General features: G+C 42.8%; 1 protein-coding gene across 1 annotated transcript; it reads left to right on the top strand.

Annotated features, from left to right (window-relative positions):
- Positions 1-1,392: 1,392 nt before the first annotated feature.
- Positions 1,393-9,324, top strand: svopl (SVOP-like). Its single transcript, XM_005938366.3, is given in 16 exon segments — positions 1,393-1,653; positions 3,363-3,525; positions 4,086-4,177; positions 4,265-4,363; positions 4,655-4,726; positions 4,810-4,934; positions 5,038-5,101; positions 6,121-6,246; positions 6,703-6,831; positions 7,187-7,260; positions 7,786-7,982; positions 8,138-8,249; positions 8,359-8,440; positions 8,520-8,609; positions 8,688-8,801; positions 8,891-9,324. Coding segments are annotated over 15 exon segments (1,506 nt in total). The 5' UTR covers positions 1,393-1,653; positions 3,363-3,407; the 3' UTR covers positions 8,903-9,324.
- The last annotated feature ends 700 nt before the right edge of the window (positions 9,325-10,024 follow it).

Below are 10,024 nucleotides of genomic sequence, written 5' to 3'. Positions count from 1 at the left end.
GACCTGCAGAGAGCTTTGCTTTCGCCAGGGTTTCAGATTTCCCCTCTGTCAGTAGTTTTGTCATGAATGAACTTCTGTACGGCTGCTCCGAGTCGAACCACATTCCTGTTGTTCCTCTTCAGGCTCCGTTTCCACGCACCGCCTCGCCGATTTACACACTTACACCAGGTGAGAGCAGGCCCCAGGTGTGGTTCAGGTAACTTGGTGATGCTGCTTCATGGAAACAGAGCCTGGGGGAGTTCTTTTAATGTCGAGTCAGTGAGCTGGGAACACTGCCAGCAGCCTCACCTGTTCCACAGTGGCCAGATAAGTGTGCCGCTAACCTGTGCGGGTCACATTGATAGGATCTGTTCTACCCTGCCTCTGTGTGAGCTGCACCCTGTGGTGTTTCAAGTCTGACAGACTGTGTTCAAAACATTAAAGAGACATGTTCAGATTCAGAGAGGCTGACGGCTTTTTCTTCATTCTTCGACGATTCAGTTTTCCTCTGATGCGCTGCACAGCATCTAATCTGTCTGATCCCTCCAATCGGCCAACGCCTCATTCCAAGACCACACAGCTCTGCATATGGAGGCCCATTTCTGGCACAATGACACTGACTCATGGGACAGAGTCACCAAGTTTAATAGCAATACTGTAATCTAAACAAACAGCTCATTTCTAGAAAGATCTGAAGTTTAGGAACAATTTGTTAAGAATAAAGTCATAAGCACACAAATCCTCATTAACATTATTTACATTTTAAATCTGGTGTCAGCAGGGATAGCTATCGCCTGCATCCACAGACTGTACGGGAGCGTCTCTTTCTCTCACTCACACACACACATCCTTCCTGGATGGTCTGTTAATACAGTAACCTCACAGTAGTCACATGACGCCATTAAAAATGCTCCAAAAGGCTCCAACAGCACAAACACAGTCCAGCGGTCCAGTTAGCAGACAGCTAACAACTACACCAGCCTGTGTGATCATCCACTTGCCAGTCAAAGAGGCCACGCCCCCTGATTTATACAGGTGAGTTTAGGAACCATCCTCCCCCTTGGAGTTGTTAAAAAGGAGGAAATTATCTATAAAGACATGATGAGATTGTGTATCAGGTTTTAAGCATGTTTATTTATGCTGCAAAGTTTTAACATGGGAGTTTACGGGCACTGACTCACTGCTGCCACTGCTGGACCTCAGAGGAACTGCAGGGATCTGTCTGTAATTACTGTCAGTGCCAGCAGGTGGAGCTTCAGGACTAAAGTTTAAATATTTGTGCTCTAACTTTCATAAAGTGAAAATATTCCAGAGGAATGTGTGATGGGTTGAGATCTATTAGGTCGAACTGCTCAGAGATTAAATTATTGATCTTGTTTTTGACCATATTGTTTCATTTGCTGACTTTCTGTCTCTCATTGTGACGTTAAATGTTGTGGAGAGGCTCTTGTTTTGTTTTTCTTCACTCAGCTGCTGATGGGCGGAACTGAACCACTCCCTGCACACAAAGCTCCCTACCCCTCCCCCCGGGCTGGCTCTCTGGTGACGACAGCACTTCCTGAATCACCTGGACAGGTGAACAGCTACGGTGTTGACCTACCTGTCGGGCTGTGACCTGCTACAGGATGAAAATAGACCTCACCGGCGGCCTCAGCGTTGAAACTCAACATCTGTGTGAGTACTGGTTTTATTTGAGAGAGAACGTTAAGGGTTCGATTCCGCTGTTGGTTCCTGTGTGAGAGGTGAAGCTGAAGTGGCTGTAGTCATAATAAATCCCGCACTCAGTTTTAATCGCGCCGGTTCTTCCCGGACCATTTACCTTTGACTGGGCTCAAAACGATTCCGTCCAGTTCATTAAAGAAGGATTAACATGTCTGTTAAAATATCTCATCATCCAGAGTTTGTATGCTTGTTTCTTTAAGGTTTGAGGATTTCTTACGTGTAGTTCAAAAAACTCATTGTCTGCCTGAAATCTGCAGCAATGTTATTTGCCAAAAAAAGACTGCTTGTATTGGTGTAAATGATTTTTGGCCTATGATATATGAAACATATGTCAAATATGTCCCTCAAATGATCTCAGGTTGTCTTGAGCCACCAACAACACTCTTGTTTTATCCAGCTAATAAGTCTCTTTGACATTAAAAGTGTGTTTTTTCAAGAGACACTTGGTTAAGATGGCAGCAGATATAACAAAGTAGTTCAATAAAGATATTTTAAGTGGCCAAAAAGGACTGGATTGGTTATAAAGCAGGTACAACAACACAGGTTCATACTTACAACATAACTTAATATATAATTCATCTCTAAATCATGTTCTCTACAGTCTGTTTACCAATATAAGTAAAGACATTACACATAAAAAAACAAACAAACATTGAAACATTGGAAATCACTTCGTTACAACACCTACTTCAGTTTCCTCCACCTCAGCTTCACAGAGAAACTAACACACCTCCCTTGTGAATAAAGCACAATCTGTGTTTGTGAGAGCAAAATGATTTTAAAAAAAAGCTTCAGAGAATGTAATAAAGTAAGCCTGACAATAATATGTTCTTTTTGTCTATTAATAACTGGTTTCAAATCCATAAATCAACTGCTCGTTTGAAACTCTGATTGGCAGCAGCTCACTGATCAGTCTGCTCAATCTCATCTTTTTCTGGAGGCGATTAATCAGTCAATAGATCAGTTTGATGGAGAAGGTGATCAGTAGTACTTTGGGACTTTTACTTTTGAAGGACTCAGCGGTGTTTGTAACGCCACCCTGAAGTCATTGGATGAACATCGGTTTTTCTACTCTGTAGACTGTAGACCCGCTGAAAGGTAAAACCAAACAGTTGTGGATTAAGCTCACTTGTTGTTCCTAGAGTATTTAAAACTAGAATGAGGCAGAGCCTTCAGTTTTCAGGCCCCTCTTCTGTGGAACCACCTTGCTGTTTGGATTCAGGAGACAGACACTATCTCTACTTTCAAAATTAGGCTTCAAACTTTCCTTTCTGCTAAAGCATATAGTTAGGGATAGTTAGTTATACTGCAATAGGTGTAGGCTGCTGGTGGATTCCCATGATGCATTGAGTTTTTCTTCTTCAGTCACCTTTCTCGCTCACTATGTGTTAATAGAGCTCTCTGACTCTCTTCCACAGCATGTTTTTTGTCCTGTCTTTCACTGTATTTGATTTTGCACTGTATAAATAAAACTGAATTGAATGAACTGAACTGAATTAAGCGTGAGTGAATGTTTGAAGAAGCCTGCAACATTGCCACAGATATGATTTTAATATAAACGATGAAATGAAGACTCAGTTTACTAATAACCGGATTAAAGTCAGCGGCGCTGCATGAAGCTGAAACTCTGCTCACAAATGTTCTGGCTCATGTATCTGCAGACGGTTGAACCTCAGACGGCTGAAAGGAAGACTTCTCATTTCAGGATGAGTGACTCTATGAAGACTCAGCTGGTGAGCTCCATCCATCTGCAGGAGGTGGAATTGCAGGAGAAACCTGCCGACGACAAGCAGGACAGCAACAATAGCAACAATAGCAACAATGGTGAGTCTGATAATCGATAATCAAACATCTGGAGATGATGTGATGCCCTTGGAAACATTGGAGGGTCCTGTGAGGCCCTTTGAAACGTTTCCTAAAAAGGTTGTGATGTTATTGTGAATGAACCTGTCTGCAAAAACTGCAAAAACATCAGGAGAAGCACAGTAGGTTTCTGCCATGGGCAGGTTTTAACGGTCAGTTTCACTACAGAGACCTTCTTTGTACTTTATTTCAGTCCAGTTTTATTCCTAAAGTACTTAACAGCAGAAGTGCGATGCTTTATTCTGAAAGGTAAAGACTCGAATTCCTGTTCAAAGAATTTCCTTTGAACAGGAAGAAACCTCCAACAGAACCAGGATCAGGCGGTCCTGATCAGGAGCATGCTGGGACTCCTCTGCAAGGAGGTTAAAGCTCAACTGTTTTAGGATCATATCAGTCCACCACAGAAGAACTAGTTCTCACCACCTCATTTCCCTCATTATGAAATTAAAAGTGTCTGTCACAGCCATTCTGAGCAAGAGGAAGGTGGTGATGTTAGTTGATGTATTGATTGATTCTTGCAGCAGATAAAACGTTTACAGTGGAGGATGCCGTGGAGAAAATCGGCTTCGGGCGTTTTCACATTCTGCTGTTTGTCATCATGGGCAGCTCCAACGTGAGTAATGTTTATGCTCAGCAGCAAAATACTCAGAGTATTTAAAGTAATCAGGGTGCTCACTGTTGTGCTCGTGTTTGTGCGCAGATCGTGGAGGCGATGGAGATCATGTTGTTAGCTGTGGTTTCTCCGGAGATTCGATGTGAGTGGCGTCTGGATGACTGGCAGGTGGCACTCGTCTCCACTGTGAGTCACAGCACACAGACTGATCTGCTGATAATTTATTGATTAATCAATTAATTTGCGTCAACCAGTTAGGCTGAAACCTCTGAACTCTCAGAGGGTAACCCTGACCTCAGTGGGGCTTTCTTTAGCATGGCTTGACTTTATATGGTCAGCAGCTCTGAACAGGTCTCACTGATCGATCACGTTCACAGTCAGCAGAGCAGCTTCTTGTTTCATTACATCAGAGGCATGTGAGCTCATTAACGTGATGGCTATATGAAAGTGCTGCAACACTTCTCTCTGTGTCCTCAGATGGTTTTTCTGGGCTTCATGGTTTGTGGAGTGTTGGGAGGATACATCGCCGACCGATACGGACGCTGGAAGGTCAGAAACAACCGACACGCAAGGTCGCAGCTGGAGTCTGTGCACTGATTGGTTGACTGCTGGTGTGTGTGTGTGTGATCCAGGTCGTGTTCGGTGGCTTCGTGTGGAGTGCGTACTTCTCGCTGCTCACGTCATTCGCACCGTCGTACGGTTGGTTCATCTTCCTGCGTGCCATGGTGGGCTGCGGCGTAGCAGGAGTGTCGCAGGGGTCAGCTCACACACACAAACATTACGCTGAACATCCTGCAGTCTGATTGGCTGGATGGTGGTAAGCTTCAGTGGCTGCTCTTATTGATAGTGTCTCTGTTCAGGTTTGTGCTGAAGACCGAGTTCATCCCGGCAAAGCATCGAGCCACCCTGCTGCCTCTGGCCACCGTGAGTTCATCCTTTCTTTGAGTTTCACTGGTTTCCACAAAAATAAAGACGAGGAAGTCAGAATCATGTTGACCACAAAGTACTGCTCCATCTGGGAGACCTCGCAGAGCGAAACATCACAGAGGTCCTAATGAGTGTCCACACAGGAAGCGATCATCAGCATCACTTTATCACTGACAGTTGGTCGCTATCAGACACTACAGGCTGAGGTTGCCTGGGTAACCCACCGCTGTATATCAGTCAACAGTATTTGTGACTCCGTTGGTCGTTGCCTTTATTGCTTACCTGGAAGTTGATAAAAGTTTTACTGAGGGATCACCCACTCCCTGTCACCAGCTGTTATTTCGCTCGCAGTTCCTTCCTTACTCTGCTCTAATCCTCATCTCTAAGGTCATGTTTTGGAAATCAGATATTGTGATAGAACAGAAGTTGAGAGGGTTCTAGTGCCCATTACTGAGGACCTCACAGGGTTAAATCCAGTGTTTTATTTGACCTTCATAATAATCATGGGCAATAGCAGCTTGACGCAGATTTTATTACATGGAAAACTCAACATGCTCAGCATAAAAGATAAAAACATAAAAGATGAGTAGGTCTATTATCTTTTTAAGGCAATACAATCAAAGAAACACGTGTCAGTGTATACATGCAGTTATTAATCACAGTCTTGTGTAGATAATATTCTGTTTTTAAAGAGATGTGAGAAAGATAAAGTTTTAGATGTCCAGCAAATACAAAACATCACAAGGCGACAGCAGCAAAGCTCAGAGTCCGTCTCTAAAACACGTACATGTATCATAAATCACAGATAATGGTCTGTTGCCAGCCTTATTTTAATGCTTAATACCTGTCATGGAGAGAGCACAGCTCCATGGGTAACAGCTTCAGCTCACGTCACGTTGTTTGTTTGTTTTTCTCCCATGGGGTTTTCAAAGGCATCCTCAAACTCAGCTTAGTTACCTGTATGGTGTGATGTCATCAGTTCAGATCTCCCAGCATGCTCCCTGTTTGTGTGTCAGATATTCTGGATGCTGGGCTCCATGCTTATCATCATTCTTGGTATGCTGGTGGTTCCAACTTTGGGCTGGAGGTGGATGATACGGATCTCTGTCACGCCGAGTATCATCCTCATCTTCCTCTTTAAGGTGAGATATGCCCCTCACCTGTCCACCCTAACCTGTGCAGCAGTGCTGTGATCATTAGATTAGAAATGAATGCACATATGAACATTCAGTGTGGCAAATTAAACGAAGAATGAAAGATTCCTAAAGAGGTTTTCAAAGATGTTTAAGTCTTGCTGTAATAATTCACAGTTACTAAAAGAAGTGAGGGATGATTTGGAGGTTCTGATGTAGTTTGTCAGGTTTTAGGTTGTTGGTTGTTAAACTAAAAGTGCCAAAAGGAGAGGGGTGAACAAAAAAGAGAAGCGGAGGCACTAAACTAGTAGAAATCACATGAAGTGCCACTTAAAGCATAAGCTGGGGAAGACTAAGTTGCCACAATAATCTCATCAAGGCTAATGTGAGTTTCTGATTGCTGGATGTATTCAGGCTCGTGAACCCAGGCTGACTGCTGTTTCTGTATGTATTGATTCAAATCAGTTTATTCCTGAGTCGGCTCGTTACAACGTATCAGCAGGAAAGACTGAGGCTGCCATGAAAACACTGCACTGGATTGCTAAAATGAACCGAGCTTCTCTTCCGCCAGGACGACTCGTGGAGCCCGTCACGGTGCGTTAAGTGCAGTGAGTAAGACTTGAAATAAGTGTACCGATCTTCCTGAAAGTCGTTTGCTGAGGGAATCTTTCAGCTCCTGAAAATGTTTTGCTGTCAAAATGATTAAAAATATTTCAAAATTGTTTTATCTTAAAGTTTGTGATAACAGTCTACTGGAAAAACACTACACAGGGCAGTATGTGTAATTCACAGGGATGTCCTGATGGTGGCTCATAATATAAAGCAACTTGAGGTGATTGCCATTGTGATTTGGCGCCGTATAAATAAAACTGTTGAATTGAGTTGAATCTGAGGGTATCACTGGATTCAGTCATAGGATATTCGGTGTGAATGTTCCTGTGTGTTTCAGAGCGAAAGAGGCAGCTGGAGAATTCTGCTCAGCCCATTATTCAGGAGGACATCTGTACTGCTCTGGTACTCATGGTAATGGTATTTTATTTTTTAGTGTTTTAATAAAAGCAGGCTACATAGCCGTCACAGTAAAAGGGCATCAAAGGAGCAAATTATCAGATAAAAGCAAAAGATCCAGTGAAAGCAAACTGGAGGTTTGCACAGGTTACATTTACAGACAGGAATAGTCATGAAAAACTCAAACTGTCCAGCAGTTTTCTTCTTTAAGGAAACCAAATCAGAAAGTATGCGTGCTTTATATTAAAACATAGTAAGGTATCATAGGCATAGAGGAGAATACTGTATTATGTCTTCTGATTGGATGCCAAATAGGGAGATTTAAAGTACTAAGTTTATACAGACAAAAGTTGTCTATGAAGTGTTTCAAGCATTTCTGGAAACATTTCGTAGACAACTTAAAATGCTCCCAGCAGTTTTTTTTCCCAACCATAGACACATCCGAGGTTTGTAGAAGTCATTGAATGTGGTTGTTATACCCAGTATGTATAATCCTTCTTGGACCTGTTAAGGACCAACTTTCATTTGTTTCACTGTCAGGTTTGTGGCATCGTTTATATACTACGGCTCAGTGCTGAGCAGTTCGGAACTGTTGGAGAAGAACCTGTTGTGTGTGATCGATGCTGACAAAGAGCATCAGGTCAAACATCGCCATGAGGACGGACTGTGTTACTGCATCCCCTTTGGTTAAGGTGACTACCAGACTCTGCTTATCAGCTGCCTCGGAGAGGTTGCATGTGAGTCATCGTCAGCGAAATGCGTTGAGAGAATTTTCAGTTCATCAGTTTTTCAGCCACACTTGCAGAATAATTCCTAAAATGTACTGCGAAGGTTTGCTGCTGTGCTGTTCCCGGATCAGGTCTACTCTGACTCCTCTCTTCTATCCTCCCAGTGGTCCCAGCAAACATCGCTCTGCTCAACGTGTTTGGACGCAAGATGACTCTGACCGTGCTGCAGCTGTTAGCAGCCTTTTTCTTTATGATACTCAACATTTGCTCCACTATGTAAGAGCCCCACAGACTGGACCCCCCCGACCGGGTCCAAGTGTATGACGTCATCTCATTAGAGCAAGTCAAGGTTTGTGATGTCATCTGGTCTGTTTTGGTCGTGCAGGTTTGGCTTCACGGTGCTGCTGTTTCTGCTGCGGTCTCTGGTCTCCATGAACTTTAATGTGGTTTACATCTACACAGCAGAGGTACGTTCACAGTCTGCTGGCTTCAACGGTGCATTTTTTAAGGACCGGGTCTGAGGTGACAGGTGTTTTGGTTTCTCAGGTGTACCCCACGGTGGCGCGCTCTCTGGGGATGGGTTTCTGTACGTCGTTCAGTCGCATTGGAGGAATGATCGCTCCGTTCATTGCTCAGGTGCGTTGGCTGTCCTGCTTAATGATCAGAGTTTTCAGGTTTTTGGTCCAGTCTATCATTGCTTTGTGTGTACTTCAGGTGCTGATGTCTCAGTCGGTGATTCTGGCTCTCTGTCCGTTCGCTGTGGCCTGTGTGCTCTGCGCTCTAGGAAACTTCCTGATGCCAATAGAAACCAAAGGACGAGCTCTGCTGGTGAGAATGTGATTTTGTATGAGCTTTGTTCTTTTTTCTTATGTCTAAATGCCGTGGTCTGACATGATTGTTTGTTTGGATTTTTTCAGCAAAACTCCTGATGGTGTCTCCGAACAAACTGCTGCTCTTTGTTATTTCATTTTGGTTACATGTGTAAAGACTTTAAATATGATACTGACCTCAGGTGTTGCTGTGCCTTCATTAACAGCTCAAAGGGAATGAATGTTTGTTAGCATCAGTGAAGGAAACCTTACATTGTTCAGGTTGTCAGGCCAGTTATGAGCCCTGTTTCTCTGGTTTTTGTAGGATTATCTTTCACCTCCTCCTGCACTTCACATGAATCAGCTGTTACTTTATGCTTAAAAGATTCAACAGTATAACAATGTAACATTATTTCTGGCTCTTTGTATGTAAAGAATAATAATTACCGTATATTTTATAAACATATCCAGAAGGTACAGGTACAGTAGGCTCTAACAGTAATTCTGTATGCTCATTAATAAACTCCAACTATTGAACAAAGTGTTTGTGTGAGAGAGTCTACCTGTGGATGTTTTTTTCTCCTTCATGCTACAGATGTCATGTTTTACTTTGATCATATAAAACTGAATTTAATGAGAACATCCTGTGAGTGCAGTGTAAATGATCTTCCTCTGGCGCCACCTTCAGGACAAATGATACAGGCTCGCGCCTCAGGTGTGATATGAGCAGCCTCTCAAGTGCAGCTGTAACGGAGTCAAAAAAAAGAAGCTTTATAACATGTTAAGAGTTGGAGCATGTGCCAGATTTCGATGTCTCATTATGGAAATTTGTGATTGGAGAAAATGAATTAATTGATGTAAAAATAAAGAAATAAATAATCTTTTGTGGTAAACTGTAGGCAGTTCATGCTTGTCGGCCAAATAAATGCTGTTCAGATTAAAAATTTTAAAAAAGGTGATGATCGCAAAGTGAGCATGACCCTTCAAGTGACTACAGCCATATTAATGGTAAATTTGCTGGGTTAAGGTAAATGGGAATGAAGACAAATACTACTATAACTCTCGAAAATTCACAATTATTATTCATATGAAGATTACCATATTAAACTAACTATATTAAACTTGGAGCCACCTGGTCGACAAATAACGCAACTGCATTGTTAAGGTTCCTCGTGGCTGCACAACATGCCAGAGCAAAGGAAAATGATCCCAAAATGGAGACGGGTGCAGGTGAGCAGCATT

The sequence above is a fragment of the Haplochromis burtoni genome, unplaced genomic scaffold (genome assembly GCF_018398535.1).
Source record: "Haplochromis burtoni strain Fernald_Lab_line unplaced genomic scaffold, NCSU_Asbu1 Contig_249, whole genome shotgun sequence".
Lineage (NCBI taxonomy): Eukaryota > Metazoa > Chordata > Actinopteri > Cichliformes > Cichlidae > Haplochromis > Haplochromis burtoni.
The sequence above is the reverse complement of the archived record's forward strand: the minus strand, read 5'-3'. Positions and strand labels throughout refer to the sequence as shown.